This window comes from Tenrec ecaudatus, chromosome 4 (genome assembly GCF_050624435.1).
Source record: "Tenrec ecaudatus isolate mTenEca1 chromosome 4, mTenEca1.hap1, whole genome shotgun sequence".
NCBI lineage: Eukaryota > Metazoa > Chordata > Mammalia > Afrosoricida > Tenrecidae > Tenrec > Tenrec ecaudatus.
Window position 1 is genome coordinate 198,609,922 of NC_134533.1, and position 26,046 is coordinate 198,635,967.

Genomic DNA, 26,046 nt, shown 5'->3' on the forward strand with positions numbered 1-26,046 from the left:
ACCTGAAGGGGGACGGAGGCTTTCAGAGATGTCCAGGACCTCCGGCTTACTCCTGCCAAGCTGCTTTCTTTGATTGTTGTTTGAAATTGAGATGTTTGAGTTATAAGATACTGATCTTTACATCCAACGGAAGCACCCCACTATTATTTAACATCCTGTCAGCCAAAAAAATTCTCTATGTAGAAGACATGGATTAAGGAATATTATTTTTTTATTATTAAATTGTGGCAAATATAGAGGTCTCAGGAAAAAGACGAGGCTTTCTACTCCCATAAAGGGTGACAGTCTGGGAAACCCACGGGGCAGTTCTACCCTGTCCTGTGGGGGATATGAGTCAGAACTGACTACTCAATAGCAGGAAGTTTAACATAGATTTTATATATATCTCAAAGCTATTTGCCATTTCAAACAATCCGAACTTCTCATCTGTGCAGAGTGGTCACCTGGAGGCCTGGTGACCAGTGCCAGCCCTGGTAGTGGACAACCACCGTGGGACAAGACTCAGCTGCATGTGGTCATCAGTGTTCTGTCCAGCAGTGCACTGCACTGCCTACCCAATCAACAGGGTCAGACTTTGTGTGGTGTGGAATACCGTCCTGATTTTTAGGAAGCGTGGACATTTGGCTAGTTCTATCAAACCAGTTCTTGCCTCCTGAAGCTGAGCTCTAGGAACCTCCTTCACACACTCCCACGGTGCCCAGGGCACCCCTGCAGGTCCCTGGTGAGCTCTCTGCTTGAGAGGGATCCCTTGACCTTCTTCAAGCAGTGTTTCTCAGACCTGCCTCCACGCTGGAATTACCCAGAGGGCTTTTAAAAGGGCCAGCATCTCTGCTCCCATCCTCTAGAGACAGGGTGGGGAACATCTGGTCCGTGGGTCACAGAAGGCCCTCAAAATCATCACTACCAGCTAACCTATCGCATGGTCCATCAAAGAGAAGCAGTTCCAGCCATGACATTCTCACTGTCCTCCAGTCGACGCCAACCCATAGCAACCCCCTAGGACGGGGTAGCACTTCCCCCATGGATTTCTGAGACTGCAACTCTCTTTTTTTTTAAAGGTTGCTAGGAGTCAAAATTGACTCGATGGCAGTGATGGTTTTAACATCTCACTGTGTTTTATTTGATTTATTAAAAGCTTTATTGGCATATAATTTACAAACCATACAATTGAACATTTTACTATCAACAAGACTTGTACCATCATCACCACCATCAATTTTAGAACATTTTCTTCATTCTCCTACTCATTGTTATTAGCACCCCATTCCCCTCCAGACACCGTAACTCTTTGCAGGAGTAGAAAGTCCCATCTTTCCCCCAGGAGTAGAGAGTGGTTTTGAACTACTGACCTTGCATTTAGCAGTCCACTGGGTAACCACTACTTCTCTGGGGCTCCTCATGGGGGCTAACTTAAACATTTGACTGGCAATGGCTCGCAAATGATGTTATAAAGATCCCAATGCCCTGGGTAGAGAAAAGGTTCCCCACCCCTGCCCTAGAGATTCAGATTTAACTTCTGGAAGCCCTGCCTCTGCCAGCAGCCCTCGGATGGACAGGCACTGCCAAAATGCTGGCCCACCTCCGAGTCTTCTCTCGTACTGCCCCATCCAGTACACAATTTTAAGTAGCCAAAATGATCCCTATAGAGAAGTGTCGCTTCTGTATCGACAGTTAGCTCGTCTTTCCCAGCCCAGACCTGTCCTTTCATGAACGTCAGTAGAACTATTCAAAAACCAGGAGAGAACAAAAGACTTCAAGTTTGGTGTCTAACATTCAGAATGCTTATTGGGAACAGGTTTCAAAAAGGTAGGATAGGCAGGTCCCTGAACTGTTTATGTTAAGAAGTAATATCTTAATCTATTTGTTCCCTATGGTTCCAGCCTGGGTTGCCCATGTGGAGTGAACTGTGTACAGTCTCCCAGGGCTGAGAGGCCGATGGCTTCGAATGCTTGACCAGTGAAGTCCATGCTGTGCTGTGGTGAGAACAGAATGTAGGTCGACCAGACAGAGCTGGGCTTTTGTCCCAAGATTGTCCTCTGCTGGCACTAGGTCCCCAGGCCCCTGGGCTGCCCTGAAAAGGTGAGAGGTTGGGTGGTTGAAATGCCAAATGCTTTGTTACCTGGGAGGGTGGAGGGAAACTTCGAGAAGTTGGTGGGAAAATGGAATTAAAAAATAAGGGGGATTTTTAAATGACTTCCTGTCTATGAAATCCAGGATGGGGAAATCTATAGAGATTATAACGGGATTAATAATTACCCAGGGGCCTAGCAGGGGAGGTTGGGGAGAAATGAGTACGATAAAGATGAAATGTTCTGAAATGGATTGTGGTGAAGATTGTACAACTCTTTCCTAATGCGATTAGGGATTATATTGTATGATATATGAAGTGCATGCTAATAAAACTATTTTTAAAAGATAATTAAATTTTTCTACGAATGTTGGGAGCCCTTTTGCATCCACCTCGTTTTTCCTTTTCTCAAGGTGGCTATTGCTTACTGGTTTAACAAAATGTGGCGATAATACATGTGTGTAAAAAGCAAACAACAACAAAAGACAGCAATGAATGAAAAATTGATGGTGGTGATGATTGCCGGACTCTTCTTAATGTGACCGAATGATTCAAGTGTGTGCTGTGTAAAAGATAGGTCAAAACCACTGTTTTTGAAAAAGTGAATGAGGCAAATGAACGACACTAGTCCCGAGGCTGCCCTACTCCCATACATAGAGAACTATAAGGGTGTTTTTCTCTCTGCCCTTTGGACTCTGTGATTATGTGGGAGTGTCTGTGTGCTGACATGCAGGTGTATTGAAGGAAGTGGGGCTGATGTCTGTACACTGCCCGTCTGTTACAGAGCCCTGGAGGTGAAGCACTGAGCTGTTCACTGGAGATTGGCAGTCTGCACTCAGCCAAAGGCTCTGTGGAAGAAAGACCTGGCGCCATTCCTGCTCTGGTGACAGCCTATGAAACCTACAAGGAAGTTCTTCTCTGTCCTATGGGGTCGCTCTGAGTCAAAATCAACACCAGGACAACCCACAAGTGATAACAAACAGAAAGAAAACAAAACAAATACATCTTTGTTTCATACAACAAAAATATCTCGGGTCTTTGCCCATGCAGTGATGGGCCCACGTGTGTTCTCTCATGTATGTGTCGTCACTCACCAACATTCTTGTGAATCTCCATGACAAAGTGCCTCTCTGGGTACTGGCAACTGAAGTCAAAGACGGCTCTTTCCCCAGCTTTGACAGTCAGTGTGAGATGGTATCTTTTGGAAATGATGATGTGACAGGGTTTCGCTGGCAGCGGTGGGATTCCGGCCTTTATGAAAACGCCCATGCCGCTCTTGGGGGGCAGAGTAATCTCAAAAACTTCTGTAGAAACAAAGAGAAAGCACGTGAGCAGGCAGAGTTTTGTCTGCAAACCAGCTACAGATCCCATCTCTGTGGACCAGGGTTGGGTGTGTCCCTAGATGACAGCTTCATTGAAAAAGAGGAGGCTGTAAAGTGATGCGTACGTCATAGCTCGATTCACCAATGGGAAAGGACAGGGTGGCTGGCTTGATAGTAAGATGTGTTTCTCCTTTGGCTTACCACTTTGTCCACACATTACAAACTCAGTATCACTCCTGAGTGGAACATTTTTCCCCTGACACCCCATTAAAGAACTCCAAAACCAAATGCCCTGCCAGCAAGTCGATGCCAACTCATAGCGACACTCCAGGACAGAGTAGAACTGCCCTGTGGGTTTCTCACTCTAACCCTCGACGGGAGTAGAAAGCAACGTATGTCTTCTTTGGAGCAGCTGGTGGTTTCCAGCTACTATTGTGATCTTGTGGTTCACACGGCGCAATGTGTAACCCTCTATACCCGGACACCGGGGCACTGGGAAATAACCAAAACTCCCTGGCAGCGAGTCGATGCTGCTCACAGTGAGCCCAGAGGATGGAGTAGAGGTGCCCTTAGGGTGTGGGATTCGATAACAACCAGAGAAACTGCTCCTTGGGTCTTCAGAAAAGAGGAGAAATTCCAGACACACATTGCATCCGTGGAGAGGGAGCACCCGGGTCTCCCTGTCTCCCACCCAGACACTGTGGCTGCCCAGCTCGGACCAGGGGAGGAGCCGGGAACCCCTTGGGAACATTCTACACAGAGCGCTGATGAACTGGAAACGAAGGCTTGAGTCGAAGCAGGTGGATTCCAGAGGCGGGGATGCCGCGAACACACTGGAATAAGGACCGGCGAGGGAGCGGATGGGGTTGGCTCTCAGCAAAGGCACGCAGGGTTTCAATTGCCGAGATGGGTTGGGTCACTATACGATGTATGCTTGTTGTGAAAACAAAAATGAGTGAAGGTCTCACAGCCTTAGAAACAACCGCAACCACGAAGCCTCCAGATCCTTGCTCCTCGGGTCTAAATATTGGTCTGAGTGGCAAGAAAAACAGGAAGGAAAAGGAAAAGTGAAGTGGGCTTGGAGTCTTAAGGGACGCAGACGTTAACTTCAAATGTGAAGAAAAATAATAAAGTGACTTTGTCGCCTCTCACAGGACCAGGGGGACAGCGTGGCTGGGGCTCTGCCACAATTTCTGGGAAGGCGGAGGCCTTCATCGTGAGAGCAAGGCTTCCGGCCTCTCCAGCCTCGGCTGGCATCCTCTCCGCCACGGTCACCGTGCGGTGAATCCAACCGCTCTCTTCACGTGCCAAGGTCTTGTCCAGCTCAGGTCTTTGTGTCTGCTGGCCCCGTTCCCAGACTGCTCCTGCGCTAGATCTTGGCTTCTGAGTCTATTGTCAGCCCAAAGGTCATCTCCCCAGCGCGGCCTCCTCCGCCCCAGCCCTCTGCCTGTCCCCCTATGGATGGTCCGCTGTTGTGTGCCTGCTTGTTCCCCAGCGTGGGATCACAACACAGCTTCTGCATGACAGCAGCTGGGACTTGTCCCTTTGGCTCAGGGTGGAGGCAGAATATTCCAAGCCCCCCAACGTGTCCATGGATACATCAGCTGATTCCTCGGTGGGATTCTCCACTTCCGTACAGGAGGCCCCGGTTAGATGCCTAGCCAGCGTGCCTCAGGTGTAACTGCTGTCATACTTGGGAGGGAGGGCGATGTCTTGCTATGATGCTGAACAGGCTCCCTTAGAGCTTCCATACTAAGGACAGACCAGGAAGAAAGGCCTGGCGATCCCCTACTGAAAATCAGCCAGTGAAAACACAACGGTCTGATCCATAACTGGCCATGGGGCCGGCACAGGCCCCAGCAGCGCTTCCTTCTGTTGTGCGCAGCGGGGCTGGCGGCCTGGAGTCGGAAGCCGACTGTACGCAGCCACAGGGCCTAGACGCAAATTGGAAGCCCCATGTCCTTGTCCCTGTCCTTGCGGCAGCTCGTTATCAGAAGACACTCCAGCTGGAGCTAATAAATCGTGTCCGGAAGCAGAGCTCGGAGCCCTTCAAAGAGAGATGAAACTTTCTCTGAGGCAGACGTGTCCTGTACTTGGCTGCTTCGTTCTCAAGCAGCAAAGCCATTTTGAATCTTCTGAGAAGCCGTAAAAGTTAAGATGCCACATTCAAAGGAATTCCACATCCACCCCAGACACCCAGTTGTCAGGTCTGTATCCGGGCTGTGCATGGCCACCCCTCAGTCCTTCAAACATGCCTTGCCCAGTTGTTTGGAGAAAGCTCTAGGAGCACACAGTTTCCAAAGGCCTGGAGCCTTGCCTGGTGCACCCACCCCCACTTCCCAGGGATGTAAATCCACTGCTTCGGGTCGGTCTCACTCCGCCTGGCTTCCCTATCCACACCCCCCTCCATGCACGGGCCAGGTGCACCTCAACTTATTTCTCTTACTTCTTGTCCTGTGGGCTTTTTCACAGGTGGATAAAGCACGATTTTTAAAATGCCCTTCCTACAGGAAAAGGAGGAAAAAATGCTACAGTGGTGGAAAGAGTGTATTTCTAGACAAGGTGGGGTTCTTAAAGGTACGGAAGAATTACCCTGACCCCAGCGGCTAAACGGCTTAGGGACAATGGATAGGCGTCCTTTGTCTAAGGGCATGTGCGATATTGTCAAATATCTTTACAGTTGAGTTAGAAAAGAACAAAGTTGAGTTCGCCAAGATTCTACACACACTCCTACCACCCAAATACCTCCCGCCTCCTGTCAGCCCAGGCAGAGCTCCCCGGTACACGATGGTTTGTCTCTTGTAGTAGTTACACGTTGGGCTGCTAATCACAAGGTCTGCAGTTCTAAACCAGCAACCACTCCACGGGAGAGAAATGAGGCTTTCCACCCCTGTAAAGAGTTAAAGCTTGGGAATCCCACAGGGGCAGTTCTACTCTGTCCTATAGGGTAGCTGTGAATAAGGTGGAATCGACTCAATGGAAGTGAGCTCAGTTTGAGTTTCAGCAATTCCTTCTCTTAAGTATACCATATGTACTCAAATATAAGCCGACCAGAGTATAAGCCGAGGTACCTAATTATTACCTGGGAAACCAGAAAAACTGATTGACTCGAGTATAAGCCTAGGGTGGAAAATGAAGAAGCTATTGGTGAGTTTCAATAATCAAAACAAATGAAAATAAAATTACTAAAATTGAGACATCAGCGGGGTAATGTATTTAAATATTTATTTTAAATAAAAACATAAATAAAAGGACAAGTCATTTAACATTAGTAAACTAACACAGTAAGTGGAAAATAGGTTCAACAAAAATAAGAAGGTATCAACAATGATACCTTAAGAGTACTATTCCCTGAGCTCAATCAGCAACCAAGCTAAAATGTGAAGAGTTAAAATCCTTCAAAACTGGATTCCTCATCATCATCCGTATCCCAATGCAGAGCTTCAGCTGGTGTGAGGTCATCACAGACGCTGTCCTCACTGAGATCTCCATCATCACCATCACTGCTGTCATTTTCATACAAAGTTCAGTCTTCACTGCCATCCATAGCATTACTAATACTACATTTCTGGAAGGCATGTCGCACCATGTCCTCTGGAATGTCTTCCCATGCACCTCGGACCCACTTTGCTATTAACTCTATGTCAGGTTTCATGAGATTTGCTCCTTTTGTTAGTCGGGCTTGACCAGATGACATCTATTCATGCCACATCCTTCGCACACGGTCTTTAAAAGGCTTATTCAGAGATACACGTCATAGGATGGCTATGACTGGTTAGATGTGAGTAAACAAACATTCAAAGCCCTGCAGTGTCAGCAGGGCTTTGAATGAATGGCGGAGAAACGGCAATCACCGGTGAGATGTTACACCTCACTGGGGTACCACTGACCCGAGTATAAGCCGAACCCCAGTTTTTCAGCACATTTTTTGTGCTGAAAAGCTCGGCTTATACATGAATATATACGGTATGTATTTTTCATTTTAGAAATCCTATATTCAGGCAACAGGCTAATATGTCCCAGGCACCCAACTTGGTACAAATAATGTAACCACAAAAACAGGCAGAGTTCCTGCCCTGTTGACAGTCAGGCCTAGACGTTTCCAAATGGTCAGTCGTGAGCTTTTTAAAACGATGAGTCCTGAGTCCCAGCAGGTCTTGGGTCAGCTCCGGGGATCTGAGTTGGACACTTTCTTGTTGTTTCTCACGAGAGAGAAGGATTTACTTTTATTTCTTCATACAAAGAGTCAATGCCCAGCTCTAATCATAGAATAGCCTGGCCCTTCATGAGTTACTAGAGCCGCCTCTATTTCAGGCCAACATGACCCAGGTTTGCATCTAAACTCATTTGTGCAAAGAAGAAAAATGAAGCCTTAAAAGAGGTAAAGGGCTCATTTCAGGTGAGACTCTTAGCTCATCAGCACGCTTCCCTACTCTGCCCTCAACATGGTCAGCTAGCACGCTCTGCTGGGCAGTCACTGTTCCTGTCTGCCCAGACCAGAGAAGCCCTCCCCTGGCTCATAGTCCACAACAAGCACTAATCCACAGTATGCATGCAGTACATCAGCGCCCAGATGGCGGTGACCTATGTTGTAGTCACTGGAGTCACAGACAAGGACCCGTCACCCACATAGTTGGCATGGTCAAGGCCTCCTCACAGCTGCAGAGCGAGAGTCAGTGTGAGAAGGGTGGTGGTGGGGAGCATCCTTGCACATCCTCGAGATATCATTCTCCATCCTCCCTCCTAATCCCACCTCTCCAAAGGCACCTATCTGCCACCTGCCTGTCACTGTGTCGTACTGTGGTGGCTCATGTGTTGCTGAGATGCTGGAAGCCATGCCACCAGTATTCCAAACACCAGCATGGGCCTCCCTGGCGGACAGGTGTTGGTGGATCTGCCAGACTAAGGCAGACCGAGACTAAAGGCCTGGCAATCTACTTCACAATCTCAGCCAACGGAAACGTTATGGGCCGAAAGACAATGTCTGGATGGTTTACTTTGGACATGCCGTCAGAAGGGATGCATTTCGGGAGGAGGATGCTCACTGTGCTTGCTGCAGCAGAGGGTCGGCCAGGAGACTCCTCCATGAGACGGACTGGCACAGTAAGCCACAGTGATCCACACACAAAAGATGGTAACATTTTATTCCATTGCACAGTAAGCTGCCATGAATTGGGCTTGACTCAATAGCGTCCATTCACCCATCTGTCCACGTATCAACCACCCATCTATCCATCCCTGTATCTGTCATCCACCCATCTATCTATCCACCATCCATCCATTCATGTATCCATCTGTGTATCATCCATCCATCTACCCATCCATCCATGTCACCATCATCCATTCATGTATCCACCAGCCATCTACCCACTCACCCATCCATCCATGTATCATCCATCCATCCACGTATCCACCATCTGTCGGTCCATCCATGTATCCACTATCTCTCTATCCATGTATTTGCCACCCATCCACCAAAGTATCCACCATCCACCCACCCATTTGTTAGCATTAATTTAACTGTAACATTCCTGGTGGTGCAGCTGGTTAAGCATCACACCACTAACTGAAAGGCAGGTGGTTCGAATCAATCAGGCTGATGATTGATGAAAGTTGAAGTCATCTGCTTCCAGAAAGATGTCCAGCCTCTGAGACCCCAGCGAGCATTCGCCTACACTGTTCTGTACGGGTTACTCTGAGCTGGAGCCCACTCCACTGTCCACTGTCATGGGCTTGTTTTTATTTATCGTGATGAAATGGCAGGGAGACGCCCCTGCTCGTCCAATTCCGTTGCAAGCTCATTTTATCCCAGGTGCTTAGAGCTGGAGAATGAACGATGTGCTTGCCTCCTGCTCCTCTTCTCCACTCTGCAGCCTTCACCAGGCCTGGCCATTGGAAAAGCAACTCCGTGGAGGAAAGCTCAGCCCCCCCCCCCCCTGCTCGCCAGCCTCCCTCCCTCTAGGCCTGGCACATCTGAGCACTTGACAAATGGACTGCAATTTGAAGAAAATGGATGAGGCGTTTTCTCCTTCAATACCTCCGGTCCTTTGTCTCCCTGGGAACCTGGCGTTCCATCGGTCCAATGTTTCCAAAGTCTTACTGTCCCTGTGCACAGAAACGCAGACGACACAGCAGATTCTGGTGTGAGCTCAAGGTCTTTCCGGCTCAGGGAAACCCAAGCCCACCTCCATGTTAGCCACGTGTGGGCTGGCTCGCCTGGGGAACCCAGCTGTGGTGACTGGGCCGGTGACTCACTCTCTGGTCTTCGCTCCCCCTCCCGACCTTGCCTTATTAGGACACCTTCACTACTTTCTGCCTCACCAGTCGCTTCTCAGGTGGGAGTTTCCAATTGTTCTAATCACCATTCATTATGACACACAGGATATTAGGCAGATGTCCCCTCGACTCTTCCTGGCGGCTCATTTCTAGGAGATTCCAGCAATCCCATCGGGCTGACACCAGGGAAGCTACTGTCTTTCTGATTTGTCCAGTGACGCTTCCAAACCCAGTGACCCAAACCAAACCCAGCCAGGGCAGTTGTCGCTTGAGCGGAGTCCGACTCCTGGTGACCCTGAGGGTGGACAATGCTGGCTGACGGCGAGCTACGTGTTGTGTTGCAGGGTGCAGTGTGGTGCTCCGTGGGCTTTCCCGCCTTTCAGAAGCAAGGCAGCTCTGGGAAGATTCGAACCACCAACCCTTTCCATCAGTCAGGGCTGGGCCATTTGTCACACCCAGGATTCCCAAAGGCTGACCCACATAGTTACAAGAGACATGTGCACCGTTCCCCAGAGACACCGAGTGTGACTTGTCAACTTTTTAGATGGGTTTGAACGGGTTGCCTCAATCCTGGTGTGACTCCTGGGGTGGGGGCAAGGGGAACCCTCAGCTCAGCTCCCTCCTTCTGTCTCTCAAACCAAACCCACTGACACTGAGACTCACAGCGACCCTGTAGGACAGGGTAGAACTGCCCCTCTGGGTTTCTGAGATTGTAACTCTTGACAGGAGCAACTGGCGGTTTCAAACTGCTGACCTCCCGCTGGTCAGTGCAGATGACCTGAGCAGTTGCTGGAGTTTGGGGGTGGGGTGGGGGAGGGAGCGGGGTCTAGGCTGAGTCTGGGCCCGGGAGAGAAGTCAGATCTGTGGCTCCCTCGAGGATACTGAGACCCATAGAACCCAGAAAAGTGTACCCCGGTATCAGCAGGGGACCTTCCATCACAGAGAGGCTGAGTCAGATCACAGAGCAAGCCCATGAAGGGAAAGCCGTGTGGAGTCAAAAGAGCCCCCGGCTTGCTCCAGAAGGTCACACCTCGTCCAGCCCCTCTGGCATGTCTGCTGGGCTTGGCACTTCCTCCATCAGGGAGCAGATGCCCTGCTTCTCTCCTAAGCACCCCTTTAAGGAGGGGGCTATTCTTGGGGACCAGGTCTGGGAATGCCTTATCCTTTGAGATTGTTGACAAGATGCACACCCCAAAAAAGGCCAAGGACGTGATGATGCCAGCAAAGGGGACAGGGACTTGCCACGCACACCCCATTCCCGCACCATTTACGTGACTCCTCCCACCTTCCCTCCTATCTGGGGCAATTGTCGAATTCACGTAAGCTACAGGTAGGCTTGTCTGTCCGGTCCCCTGGCCCCCACCAGGCAATCAGCAACTGGAGATCCTCAGGTAAGTTCAAGAGACTCTGAAGATGCTGTGGGTCCATCGTTAGCCACCTGGCCAAGGAAGGCTTCAGAGAGGAGACATGACTCAAGATGGGTCTTAGAAAACGAATAGGAGCTGTCATCTGGGCATACTGGGATGGGAGCCGGAAGGATAAAGGGGTCCATGCAAGTACAAAGAAAGACACAGAGGTGTGGCACAGCTTCCCGGGACCGCGCCAAGAAGTTGTCTTGTTGGCAAGAGAAATATGGGGAGAGGAGGCCAGAGAGGGTCATGCGGCAGGCAGGATAGGAACGTGGTTGTTGGCCATGGGCTGGGCCTCACTCAGCGAGCCCAATATCTTAGCAGTTTGCGTACCGGTACAAGCCAGATTCTAGAACCAGTATGTCCGCTGGATTCCTGGTTCTACCATGGCCAGTTGTGTCTCCTTGGGCCTATAAACTCACTCTGCTCATCTGGAAAATGGGCTCGTGAATGGAGTTGTTGTTTGGCGTCAATGAGTGAATCCTAGCAAGTGCTTAGAACGATGGGACAGCACATCCCCAAGATGACAACTCGAGATTGGCATGAAGCAGGGAAGTGCTAGGGCATCAGCCTGCCTCTGAGCGGGGCCGGCTGAGATGGGGAAGGCGTCCAGTGTTCAAACTTGGGACTGAGAGAGTACGTGCTTCCTTCCATTTGCACCCAAGGCGCCTCGCCCACTTCACACAAATCCTAGCCTTGCTGATGAGTGTGTCTGAAAGTCCTTCCGCCAGGCTGACTCATGTGGCTCCACTGCCCATTGGAGGCTCAGAGATCGGGCGGCTCTCCCCGAGCCCGCACAGTTCAGGAAGCTGCTGGCACAGGCTGCTTCACCCTCAGCCCACTCCTCCGCCCCCCCTCCCCCCGCCCCGCAGTCCTTGCCCTCTTAGAAACCGCCAAGGTGGGTCCAGTCAATCATCAGAAGGGGAGGAAATGCTACCAATTTTACCGTGTGAGTAGACTTGTTGGCTGGCACCAGTTCCACCAGTAAACTCTGAGTGGGACTAGCATGTGGAGCTGGGGCAGTGAGGCCTGAAAGCTGTGGAGGAGCAACTGTCTTAGACCCCCAACTCCATCAGTCTCGCCAACAGGGAGACCACTGAACTACCTACCTAGAAAAAGTTCACCTCCCATCTTCCAATGAGAAAGAGCCAGAATACAAGCTCCAGTGTCTCATGGACAGAAAAGGCTTGGAATCTGGGTGCTAGGCCTCACTCTAACATGAGTAGACACTTGGTGAGCACTTGAGATGGGCCAAACTCCATCCTTGCTTCAAACAAACGGACAAAAACTGTAGCAAGCATATAAACCCAAAACCCAAACTCACGGCCATCAAGTTGAAGCTCATAATGACCCGCCAGGGTAGAGTAGTTCTGCCCCTGTGGGATTCTGAGACTGTAACTCTTTCCGGGAACAGAAATTTTTGTTTTCCTCCCTTGGAGCAAGGGGTGGTTCCGAACGGCTGAGCTTTCGGATCACAGACCAACATGTAACCACTAAGCCATAAGTACACAGCTAACACTAATGCAGTGTTTGCTGTTTCTATAACCTTCGTGTGTCCGAGGTTATGTCCGGCACGGTGTTCAATCATCATAATGAACTGTCCTCAGTTTTCCCTATACTCTTTTTTATAGATATTTTTTTTATTTTTTTTATTTTTAATTTTAACAATTTATTGGGGCTCATACAATTCTTTTCACTGTTCATATATATACATACATCAATTGTATAAAGCACATCTGTACAGTCTTTGCCCTAATCATTTTTTTTCTCTTTTCTTCTTTTACATTTTATTAGGGACTCATACAACTCTTACCACAATCCATACATATACATACATCAATTGTATAAAGCACATCCATACATTCCCTGCCCCAATCATTCTCAAGGCATTTGCTCTCCACTTAAGCCGCTTGCATCAGGTCCTCTCTTTTTTCCCCTCCTCCCTCCCCATTCCCCCCTCCCTCATATGCCCTTGGTAATTTATACATCGTTGTTTTGTCATATCTTGCCCTATCCGGAGTCTCCCTTCCCCCCTTCTTTGCTGTCCCTCTCCCAGGGAAGAGGTCACATGTGGATCCTTGTAATCAGTTCCCCCTTTCCAACCCACTCACCCTCCGCTCTCCCAGCATCGTCCCTCACACCCTTGGTCCTGAAGGTATCATCCACCCTGGATTCCCTGTACCTCCAACCCTCATATGCACCAGTGTACAGCCTCTGTCCTATCCAGCCCTGCAAGGTAGAATTCGGATCATGGTAGTTGGGGGGAGGAAGCAACCAGGATCCGGGGGAAAGCTGTGTTCTTCATCGATACTACCTCACTCCCTAATTAACCCATCTCCTCTCCTAAACCCCTCTATGAGGGGATCTCCATTGGTCAACACTTTGGCCTTGGGTCTCCACTCTGCACTTCCCCCTTCATTTAATATGATATATATACATATATATACATACATATATACATATATACACATACAAACACACACTTATATCTTTTTTTTTTTTTTTGCATGATGCCTTATACCTGGTCCCTTGGGCACCTCATGATCGCACTGGCCGGTGTGCTTCTTCCATGTGGGCTTATTTGCTTCTGAGCTAGATGGCCGCTTGTTCACCTTCAAGCCTTTAAGACCCCAGACACTATCTCTTTTGATAGCCGGGCACCATCAGCTTTCTTCACCACATTTGCTTATGCACCCATTTGTCTTCAGCGATCCTATCATGGAGGTGTGCAGTCAATGATATGATTTTTTGTTCTTTGATGCCTGGTAACTGATCCCTTTGGGACCACTCGCTCACTCAGGCTGGTGTGTTCTTCCATGTGGACTTTGTTGCTTCTGAGCTAGATGGCCGCTTGTTTATCTTCAAGCCTTTAAGACCCCAGTCACTATCTCTTTTGATAGCCGGGCACCATCAGCTTTCTTCACCACATTTACTTGTTCACACACTTTGGCTCCAGCCGTTGTGTCAGGAGAGTGAGCATCATATAGTTCCAATTTAATAAAAGAAGGTATTCATGCATTGAGGGAGTGTTTGAGTAGAGGCCCAAGGTCCTTCCGCCACCTTAATACTTGACCTATAAATATAGACACATAGATCTATTTCCCCATCCTCCTATATATATTTGCATGTACATGTCTTTGTCTAGACCTCCATGAATGCCCTTTGACTCCTAGCTCTTTCCTCCATCTCCCTTGACTTTCCTCCTGCCCTACTACCATGCTTCATCGCCACCTGGGCTAGAGTATACCTCTTCTCTAAGCAACCTTACCCTTGATCATTTCCCACCAGGCCTGCCACTCCCACTTCTCTACCATTTGGGGTCCCATGTTTTTCCCTTGTCCCTGGGTTTGTTAACACCACTTCCTTACTCCCCCTACCCCCCCACCCCAAGTCCCCCCGGAACTGTCGGTCCCGTTGTTTTTCCTCCAGATAGTTCATCCAGCCTGTCCTATTCAGACAGACCTGTGGAGTCACTAACATGCACGAAAACTAGACAGAGGAAAACAAAGCAACAGTATACAACCAGACAACAAAACAACAAAAACAAACCACTGACAAAGAACAGAATAAAACAGTTCACAAGAGAAAAGCTTGTAGTTAGTTCAGGGATCGTTTGCTGGCACTTAGGAGCGTTTTCCAGTCCAGTCTGTTGGGGCACCATGCCCTGGCCCCGAAGTCCACTTTCAGCATTCCCTGGGGACCTTGCCACTCCATTCCCTTGCTGTTCCGCTGCACTCCCCCAGTGATTTGCCTCGGTGTGGTGGGATCAGGTCAGGTGCAATTCCCACACTGTGTCTCCGATATTTTATTTTTTATTATTAATTTTTAAAATCATTTTCGTGGGGGGGGCTTACATAACATTCTATACATCAGTTGTATCAAGCCTATCTGTTCCTATGTTGCCATCATCCATTTCTAAACACTCTATTTGAACCCCTGGTAGCACTCCTCTTTTTCCCTCCCGCCCCCTCTCTCCTCGTGACCCCTGGATGAATTATAAATTATTATTGTTTTCCTATCTTACACCGACCGCTGCCTCCCTTCACCCATGTTTCTGTTGTTCGTCCCCCTGGTCCCCATACTCTTAACAGAAGCTCAGTGTCCCTAACGTGTGCATTGGATAAGCATGTCTAGCCCCTCCAACTATCCCAGGAAGGAGCTTCTCATCATCACCCCCACTGTACAGACCAAGAAACTGAGGCTCGCCGAGGTTAGGTGACAAGCCTGGGCATCCGAGGTCAGTAAGAGGAGGAAGAGCCAGCGGTTGGGGCCAAGCAGTCTGACTGCAGAGCACGGTGCACCCCAAGGCCTCTTCCCTGGGGTTCGCCCTTCCCAGGGGATTCCACACACAGCCAGGAAGTTTCTGACAAGCCTGCTTGTTCTCACCACAATCAATCAAAGGCCACGCCCACCCCCTTGTTGGCTCCCCATGGGATGTTTGGAGATATCAAAAGGGGAAGATGGTGAAACAGGGACAAATCTTCAGTTTCAAAATATTCCCAAAGTGGAGTTTAGATTGAATCACGATGTACTCAAAGACCAGGGAACGGTGCTTTTCTCTTGGGGGGGCACCATCTCGATCTCAGGACCTGAGAGCTGGGCGTGGCGGACGGCTCCACAGCTAAGTGCGGTTTGCCTAGGGGATTGTGGGTGGCTGGAAGCCAGGATTCTGGAATGAAGGGCTGGGAAGGAAAGCTATGCCTGGTCCTGGCCAGGGAGGAGCAAGCACCAGAAGACCTCCAGTCAGCTGAGCTCCCCATGTTTCCATCCACCAACCTGCCTTTCCGTGTACTTTCAAAAAGCCTATAGTTATTCGGGTTTTTTTTTATTGTTGTTGTTTTTATTTTTTGCAAAGAGGATTTATTCTTGCACCTGTCTTTGAGTGTTTGTCCACTAATTAAACAAACACAAACACATGTGCAGTTATTCGTTTTAAACAAATGTCACCAGGGATGAGGGGCTGGGGGCTGGGGGTTGGGAGAGTGGGGGGGAAAGGAAGTGAGGCCCCACACTCACAGCCCCTCCTGATCCATCTCCCTGCCCCCACACCACCGCCCACCCCCACCTGCCCCTTAAAAAGGAGGGTGACTCTCAAAGGGGCTTCTGCTTTGGCTTGGTAGTAATGCTTCCTCCTGGACCAGAGACCCACACCTGTCCTTGCAGGTGGCTGAGCTGGGAAGGCACTCAAGGATTGGCTTGTGAATCAAGCAGGCCCTGAGGATGCCCATCAATCCCCCCACCAGCCTCCCTCCAAGTCCTCCAACCTCCTCCTCAGGCCCACATGGACCCGCAGTGAGTGTGGGGGCCACAAAAAAAAACCATGACATCTTTATATAGGAGTCCCTCAGAGGATGACCATTTCCAATCCCAACCAAAAACCAAACTCCCTGCCCTCAAGTTGATGATGATGACTTAGTGACCCTATAGGACAGGGTAGAACTGACCCTGTGAGTTTCTGTGACTGTAACTCTTATTGGGAGTAGAAAGCCCCATCTCCTTTCCCAAGGAGCAGCTGGTGGTTTCGAACTTCAGACCTTATGGTTAGCAGCCCAACACGTACCCACTAAGCCACCAAGGTTCCTATTTCCAACCCGGGACCACTTAGCTCTGTATGACACCATACTGAATTGGGAGTGGGAGGGCTTCAGAGGGGGGCCAGCTAAGAGCACACTGCATGACAGCAGGCATGGAACACAGAAACACAGAGCTGAACCACAAAGAAAACTCAGTTGATGGCCACTAAAGAATTCATGATCCTGTGCTGAAATGCCCCAGGCCCACTTTCCCTCACATTAACATTTTAGGCGATGTTGAAATGATTCATTTTTGTCAGTCCCTGAAATGTGAATCAAAACAAGAAGGGACATGACAGAGGATCACAGTCAGAGGGGGAGAATCAAAGGAGTCCATTAAACATCCCACGTGTGCACACCCAGGGACAGACCCTACACGCCGGACCGCAGCACACCCACCCGAACTGCAAGTTGGCAAGAACTTACTGAACCTCCCCGGGCTGCAGCGAGTTCCGGGCCTAGCACAGGGAATCGGAGATGAAAGAGCAGCCCGGCAGGCTGTGATAAAAACGAATCCGCGTTCCGGTTGAACAAGAACCCAAACACAAGACTACAAGCACCGCACGACTCCACTGGGATCAAGTTCAAGAAGGTAAGATTCATGTCTGCTGTGACGAGTCAGTGAGGGGGCCCTGATGGCACAGTGATTCAGTGCCTTGCTGCCAAGACAGACGTGGGTGGTTCAAACCCACCAGCCACTCCCATGGGAGAGAGATGAACCCATCTGCTTCCCAGAGAGATTGAAAGCCTTGGGATCCAGAGAGAGGCTGTCTGCCTCTGGCCTATGAGGTTGCTGTGTGTCAAATTGACGCAACGACAATGGTTGGATGTGGTGTATATTTCAGGAGACTGGTTACCTTAGGAGAGAGAGGGGTTAATTAACTAGGAAAGGGCATGAAGAAAAGTTCTGGGGTCCCGGAAATGTCCTAACTCTTCATCTGGGAGAAGCTTACAAAATCTGCACTCAACTGCCGTCTAGTTGATGCCGGCACATCTGTGGAACACGGACCTGCCCCTGTGAGTTTCTGCGACGGGCGCTCTTTACAGGAGTAGAAAGCCCCGTCTTTCTCTCTGGAAGCAGCCGGTGTTTCCGAACTGCTGACCTTTCAGTTTAGTAACCCAACATAACCTACTATGCTGTTCAGGCTCCTGGTCAAGATACACACATATCTATGTTGCATGTATACACACATACTTATGTATATATGTAAAATGCATGAAGATGTATGTACAATTCAGATTTGAATTCTTTATTATATGTTTCCATTAAAAAATTGTTTTAAAGCCTCAGAAAAACCACTGCTGCTCTTTGAAACTGTCTCTGAGGGTTTAGCACAAAGCTCCCTAAATGCATGAAGATGTATGTACAATTCAGATTTGAAGTCTTTATTTTATGTTTCTATTAAAATATTGTTTTAAAGCCTCAGAAAAACCACTGCTGTACTTTGAAACTGTCTCTGAGGGTTTAGCACAAAGCTCCCTAAGTCATGTGTCTCGGCCCCATGTGGGGTCGTGTAACTGAATGTAAGAGTCAAGATAAAAATGGTAACAGCAAGAGATTTCTGAGCTTGCCCCGCGCCCACCAGAAATGAATGCGACAGCCCACCCCCATGGGTCCAGGGGCTTCCTGGGTTCTACAGGCCTTGAGTGAGAAGAGGTCCCGAATGGGAAAGGGTGAAGCAGCCCTGGTGTGCAAGACCACCCTCCCTTGGTGCCCCGGGGCACACCGCAAACACCTGGGTCCCTTTGGGTGCCTGCACAATGCTGGGCTCTGGGGTCTCACCCGCAGGTGACCCTGAGTCTCTGCCTTCGGGATGATAGGGTCTTGCAGGGCTCCCCAGTTCCTGCTACAAACCTTTGTCACTTGTGTAACATTGAAGACGGAGACGAAATACGTGTCGCCTTTTGATGAACTAAGTGGTCGTTCCCTGCGGTCTGATGGGCAATGTGCGGGGAGCGACGCTGGGCACGGGAAGGCAGGTGTGCAGCGGTTGGCTCTTGAAATGGACAGCCCTGGGGTGTGTCCAGGAGAAGAGGACCGTGCTGACCTCAGCGACATCAGAGCGAGGTTATGAAGCAAGCCTTAGAGCTGGAAGGTGTGCAGACTTCCAACAAGAGTCAATGGTTAATCATTCCCTTGAAGAAGGACTTCCCCACCCCTACCCGCGGCCCAAATTAGACAAAGCGTCCGAGGCTCGACTTCATTCATACAAATAATGATATATTTTAGGTAGGAAGGTGTTATTCTTCTTTAAACTTGAAAAACGACGTCCATCACGAGCGGACTCGAAATGGGGAGAAAAGTTATGAAAAATGAGCGGGAGCATTCCCCTGCCGGATGGGGTACACAGCTAACAAGCTTATCTGGGAACAGAAAGGTCGAACGTTCAAGTCCCACCAGTAGCACCTCTGACAGAGTGGCTGGGGATGTGCTTCTGAGAAATGAGCAGTGTGAATTCTACAGAGCCCAGTTCCGCTCTGACACAACACACACACACACACACACACACGGTCACTGGGAGCCGGAATTGACTTGCAGTGACCAGTGACTTGAGATGGTAGTTCCCTATAAGAACCAAACGGGTCAGAACTTCCCTGGGGTGGGGGGGGGCAGCTGGCCTGGCTCACGCACCGCCCCGCGCCCCTCGCTCTCACAGCTCCGCGCTCCAGAGGGAAGGAGACTCTCCAGAAGTGTGCTGACAGCACCACATTCCTGGGCGATTGGGAGCTGCGGGAATGTTCCTTTCTTCCTTTCTTGCCCGAACAGAGCCGTGAGCTAGTTAGACTAAAGGGAAGCCTAGTTTAACATGGGTTTTTCCAGAAGGTTCTATCAGCCCATTTCTACCTTATTATTCACCGTCCCTGAGAGGATAGTGCTAAAGACAGGGGTGGGACGTGGGGCGGGGTGGGGGAGGCCAGAAAAGGCTTCATCACCTAAACACCTTGATTCATGTAGTAGCTTTTGAACATTCCAGGGAGCAGGGAGAGGGAGGGGAGGTGTGGGGGTGGGGGGGTCCTATGAAGACAGAGGCATTCTGGGGCCATGAGAACGCAGGCTTCCGTCACCCCCCTGCTGAGTAACACTTCCTGCCTCGGGAATTTCACCTGCTTGCTTGCGGGGACCCGCCCGGTTTGGGTGGGTTTGCAAAACCACCTCCCCTCTCTGAGACTCAATGTTCCCAACGGATGGATGTGGGAAAACACGGGCTGAGCAAGGATTTTTGCAAGCCTGCCACAAGGCCATCCGTGTAAAACACAAGAGAATGGAGCTGGACTGTGGCAGGCCCTCAGTCAGAGATGGTCACCACCATGACCCTGCCCCCGCCAATTCCAACCGTTATGGATGGGACAGAGAGCACTGACACTGACCTGAGGTAGGCAGGATGTGAAGATGCCTCCCAACAACCCCATGACCTTGTACAATACCCACCCCCCCCATGGCCTAACCAGCTCCATGGTGGGCCTGACCTAATCAGTTGGGCCCTCAGCAGAGACTTGGGCCTTTCCTACAGAAACAGCATGGAAAGCCGAGAGGATCTGACCGGAGGGAGATTATCTGTCATTGGTTGGATGAAAGAGATCAAAAGGCAATAACTCTGGTGGCCACTAAGAGCTGAGAGTAGCCTTCGGTTGACGGGCAGCAGGACCCAAGGACTTTAGACGAATAATCGCAAGAGCAATTCCTTAGGCAAACCCCGCAGCTGTAGGGTAATGCGGGTCCAGGAGCTCGTTGGGGCCAGACAAGCATTTTCTTCCCTCCAGAAGGGGCGCCAGGAGCACCCTCCGGGGAGGTGTTACATCTGTGAAGATGGTCATTACAGAAGATGGAGTTGCAACGAGGTCGGCCATTGGGGACGGCATCAGATCAATGGAAGCGGTCTTTGTGGAAGCCTTACACGGAGGAGGAAGGCCCTGAGCACGCCTGCTGGGCCACGGAGGTTCTTTACTATGAACGCCATTCTGTCTGGAGGGCCTCTGTTACAGGCGGCATTGACCTGGTGGGTGTCAGGTCAACGAGGATGGCCACGACGGAGAGCGTTTGGTCGTGAGGGAGGTGGCGTGCCCACAAAGACCTTCATGACGGTCGGTGTTAACACCGACCAGAATGGGCAGCAATGGGCACTGGGAGGATGCTAGCATCTGACCTAGCCCTTGATCTTGGAATCGTTCCTCCACGACTTGAGGGAAATGAAAAACCGAGTGGAGGGACTGGGAAGGCTAAGCTGGGGCTTTTGAACTGCCTGGATCCGACATTGTGTGGGAGGGTAGACAAAACAGCAGAGCAAGGAGCGAGACTGTGGGTCAGCAAAGCACTTTCTCTGCAGGAACCATGTCCCTCCCGCACGGCGGCAAGCGCCCTACGCGAAGGGCTGCAGACAAGGAAGAAAAGAAAGCGAACAAAACTCAGCCGGAACATTCCAGAGGCAGGAGGCATTTAATCCCCGTGCAACCCAATTCTGCTTTCCTCAGAGAGCTGCTCTCCGGCTATGTAATCCAGACATTGAAGAATTAACCCTGAATTACATTTTCCCCAACAGTAGATTCCTTAGCAAGCTGTTGTTTCAGAGGCGGTAACAGATCCCTTTAAGAAGATCATGAAGCGGGGGAGAGGAAATGATCAAAAAAAGTGAGATTATTCGGAGTAATCAATAACTGAATCATACTTCCGCTCCAGGGTGAAGTCACTCTCAGGGTTTTATTTATGACAGCCGGGCCTCACACACCTCAGGCATCAGAGAAACATTTTGACTTCCTCTTCCCCCTCCCGACCCCCTCTGCCCCATGGCTTCTAGAACCAATTGCTCTAAGTTCAAACTTAATTTAAATTATCATACATACATGATTTTTTTCTTAATCTAGAGCTATAAATCTACATTTTTAAAATTGTGGTAAACGTATGTACGCAAAACATTGGTCATTTTTACATGTACCACTCGGTGGCCTGAATTATATTCACCATGTTGCTCAACCATCACTCTGGTTCATTTCCTAATTGTCCATCACCCTTACAGAGCGCAGTGTCCCCTAGGAAAGCTAACGGGAATATTTCAGCTACAAAAGGACACGGGTTCAACGATGAGTTCCACTAAGTGAAAATCTCCAATAGGCAAGTAAGTGCACAGAACCCAAAGTTTGCTCATCAGCTCCGCTCTCTGGCTACTGGGCAAGGAGAAGACGCTTATCTAGAGTCCGACGCTGTCCTGTCTAGGGGATATGCCTTCCCTGGCTGCCCAGGTTCCCCGTAGGATTTGAGTTACGGCCCCCTTGGAGGTAAAGGCCAAGGAGGCTGGAGGGTAGTTATGGCAAGGGTCCAGCTGCAATTAGGCTGTGGTGGGCTTCTGCCATAGGACTGTGTTAATCTGGGTAGACTAGAGAAACAAATCCATGGATACACATATGTGTATAAGAAAGAGATGTATATACAAGAGCAATTGAACATTGAGAAGACATCCTGGCCCAGTCCAAGTCCATAATTCCAAGATTAGCCCATAGGTCCAAGACCAATCTATAAAGTCCTCTTCAGACTCATGAAACACCTGCAATGACGCCAAATGTAGAAGATCACAGGCCAGTGGGTAGAAAGTCTTTGGATCCAGTGTCATTGAAAACATCTCAGCGCTGGCAGGGGTCTCTGCATCAGGGTCTTGTCAGCTGCTACATCTTCCAGAGTGTGAGCAGAGAGTCTCCCACCGCCAAGGAGGAAATACCAAATTTCCCAGAATTCTCAGGAGAAGGCCATGCCCACACAGAAGCCTCACTGGCTGTGATCCAATTGAAAGAGTAGACTCCACCCCTTCACTCACAATCCTCTCAAATGAACAATTATATAACTACCACGGTGACCTCAAGTAACAAGTCTTCTGTGTTCTGACAAGCTCGAGCTAAAGATCGTCAGCAACTTTCGGGAGAGGGATTAGAGGCCGCAGCCCCTGCCAGCCGCCACGGGGGATCCAGCTCTGGTTTCATGGCCTGGGACCCATAGTCCAGTCTCAGCTCATGCCTACCTGTTGACAAAGATAGCTGTCGTGCTCAGGAGCCCACGGGCCATTCTCCTGGCAAGGCCTTGATACCAAACTGGTCTGGTCAGGTCTTTGTAACAGGAAATTCACTCGTGTGGGTGTGTGTTTATTCCCAACAATTAGAAAACACGTGTTCTGGTGTCTCCTGCTGCTGTATGTAGATAGGGTCTCTAGGAGTCGGACTCCACTGGGTGGCTACTAACAACAACACAGTGTCTTGGAGAAACAACTTTGTGTGGTTTTTCATCCAGCAGCTCAACTTCCGGGAACCACCTCCTCCCCCACTCCACCCCACCCCAGACACTGAGTTAGACCAGGTGGACTAAAGAAACAAATCCAGAGCCACTCATATGTGTGTGAGAGAGAGCTTTAAATCAAAGAGCACTTGTACATTAAGAAAACATCCCAGCCCAGTCCAGATCAAGTCCATAAATCCGAAATTAGCCCATCTGCCTGATACCAGTCCATAAATTCCTCTTCAGACTCACGTAGAACATGCAATGGTGCTGAACGCAAGAACACAGGCCAGTGGGTGAAAAGTCTTGTGGATCCAATGCCAGTGGAAGCATCTCAGCGCAGGCTCCTCCAGCTCTCCAGTGTGGTTCCTCAACAGGAAGGTGAAGCCCAGTGTGTCCCGCCTCCAGGGAGGAAGAGAGGAAGTTCCCAGAATCCTCATGAGAAGGCCGCACCCATAAGGAGGCATCATCAGGCTGTGACCTGATGGACAGGCTAGACTCCACCTGTAGACCCATTTACCAAGTTGACCTGAAATTCTGTGACTACCACAGACACCTTCACCAGTGCTCCCAGGTAGTTCTGGGAAGATGATAGTGTAAACAGAGAGGCCCAATGGGTCACGGCAAACACCTGGAAATACTCTGAATGGGACCACTGGTTGCACAGCCGATGGCCTGGCGCTTCTGCCCCCGTTGTCTGCCTGCTCCTCTTGGGCCTGGCTCAAATCACCCGTTGATAACAATTCTCATTAGCTACAGAATTTGCTCCAGACCAGACGCGGTGTGAAGGGACGGATCCGCACTATTTCATCCCAGGCTCAAAGCCAACGCTCCTATTTTCAAACCAGGTTTCGTGACTTGCCGGAAGTCCCTATGCATAAGAGGTGGAGTCGGGATTTGAACCCGGCTTTACTCAAACCTTGTAGTAATGTGCTGGGCTGCTAACCCAAAGGGCAGCAGTTTGAAACCAACCACTCCGAGGGAGAAAGACGGGCTTTCTTCTCCTGTGAAGAGTGGCAACCTTGGAAACCCACAGGGGCGGTTCTGCGCTGTCCTGCAGGGCTGCTGTGAGTCAGCCTGGACTCGATGGCAGTGAGGCTTATAGTTGGCTTGCCGCATGCCTCAATTGAATCTGAAATGCTACAAAGGCACCTGTTAAGCCCAGTAAGATCCCTGGCTCCTGGTCCCCTTCCTTCCTTCCTTTGCTCTTTCCTTCCTTCCTTCCTTCCTTCCTTCCTTCCTTCCTTCCTTCCTTCCTTCCTTCCTTCCATTTCTTGGCCCTTTCCTGGCCAGGAATGGGAGCCCTAGGGGATCCAGAATGTGAAGAAACGGGAAACACAGCGATGAGCAAGCATCCAGAAGCAAACAGTGAGTGAGGATGAGTCTACGTCGCAGAGAGGCCTCAAGGCTGGTCAGCAGAGTGGTCAACCCGGTCGGTGGACAGCCCACCACCAAGTCTGCGCCCTCCCGAGTCAGGGTCCCCGCTGACGGCGCCCCCTCACTGCTCAGTTCCAGCACGCCCCTCTCCTTCTCTGTGGCCAGCATGTATTCTGCACAGGGGCCGGGCATATGTCAGCTCCACCTCACCCCCTTCAACACTCCGTGATGTCCCAGGGTCTGCTTGCCATGGGTTTGTAAACTGTGCCAGATGACACATCGTGGATACCAAATACTGTGTGGGGACTCGCTCCACTTCCCCACCAGCAGATCAGATGTCCTTGCATCTGCACGGGCCTGGACAGACACCCTGACCACCACCCCCCACCACCACCCCAGGGCTCTGAGCCCCATTGGCACATGTCCCAGAAGCTTCCTGAGGGCTCCCTGTGTTATGCAAGATTGCAGGGGGCCCAGTGGGCAAGCACAAACACAAAGACTACGGCCCACCTTCAACATCATCTAACCCTTGGTCAAAGAAAGCCAATGGCGCGTCTCAAAGTCAGCCCAGCAATGGCACGTGGTACCCAGGGCAATGAAGGTAGGGGGTTACGCTTTGCCTGCTGTGTGGAGGGAACTGGTTTTTGTTTGTTTTTATTTTTCTCTGAAGACCTTCCTTAGGTGTGATGATCTGGAAGAAGGTGCCCTGGGGGAGGAGCCTGGCTGACATGTGGCTGAGCTGAGCTGCCATCGAGAAGCATGGCAGGGAGAGCCATGTGCCAGGGGGCGGGTCTGAGAAGCAAGGCTTCCTGTGGCCCCCACTGGTGTGGGCTCCGCAATGGAGAGAGGGGCAGGTGCAAGCTGCTCCGTTTTAAGTAGCATCACTGGAGAACAAACGTTTCCTAAAAGCTTCTGGAGAAGACGTCCGAAAAGCCCCCGTAGATCTCCTACCAAGACCTGTCACACATTCAGCTTTCACCAGGCAGGGAAGACCCGACCGAAGGTCAAGATGGGGGTGAGAATGCGCGGGATCGTGGACCTCTGGTCATCAACACTACTGCCTTTCACGCAGCCATTTCATGAGACCAGGCGCCTAGGTCTAACTACCTCCTTCCAGTCTCCAGCACCACCACCACCTTCTCATCTAAGCTCACAAGGAGGAGCTCGCAAGAAGACTGTGAGATAGCATGGCTAGAATCGTGCTGTGCATGCAGAAAGCTCTCCACCACGTACAGCACTAGACAGCAAGCAAGTCTCCACTGTGTTCTATCTAGCTGGTCTTCTGGAACATTTCCAGGTGTGGGTTCCTGTCAGCCCCCCCCCCATCCCCCCATGCACGACTTCTGGGATTCACACTTCCATGGCTCAGCAGACGGTTATGAGCCTGTTCTACACACACAGTGACGACAACAGAGAGCTTGGATCACAGGGAGGTCTCTCCCAGCCTCTGCAGGGACCCAGTGAGCTGTGATCTATCTCCTCTGACAAGTCCAGTATTCTCAATATCTGGGCCCACACATGGCCGCTGGGATGGCGTCCCCGCCCCCTTCTCCTCTCTACAATGAGCACCAGCTTTGGCACAAGACCTTGGTCTTGATCCTTCTTGCCCTTGCCACCTTCTGGCGGTGCGACCTACAAAAGTCAGCTAAGCTTGCTCCCTCTCCTCTTGGGAAGACAAAGTCCTACAGTTGACCTGGATAATGTACGCCTTCGGTACCTGCTTTGTGTCACTCATGGCAGCTGGACCTGAGTCTCCCTGAGCTGG

At 50.3% G+C, this 26,046-nt stretch overlaps 1 protein-coding gene and 1 pseudogene across 1 annotated transcript in view; both read right to left on the reverse strand.

The window, feature by feature from the left end:
* Nucleotides 1–26,046, reverse strand: part of CDCP1 (CUB domain containing protein 1) — a 58,600-nt gene that overhangs the window by 25,546 nt on the left and 7,008 nt on the right. Inside the window, exon 2 of the mRNA XM_075547220.1 lies at nt 3,163–3,372. Coding sequence (XP_075403335.1) covers nt 3,163–3,372 — 210 coding nt within the window. The remainder of the gene's footprint in view (nt 1–3,162; nt 3,373–26,046) is intronic.
* Nucleotides 15,900–15,997, reverse strand: LOC142447754 (small nucleolar RNA SNORA40; annotated as a pseudogene).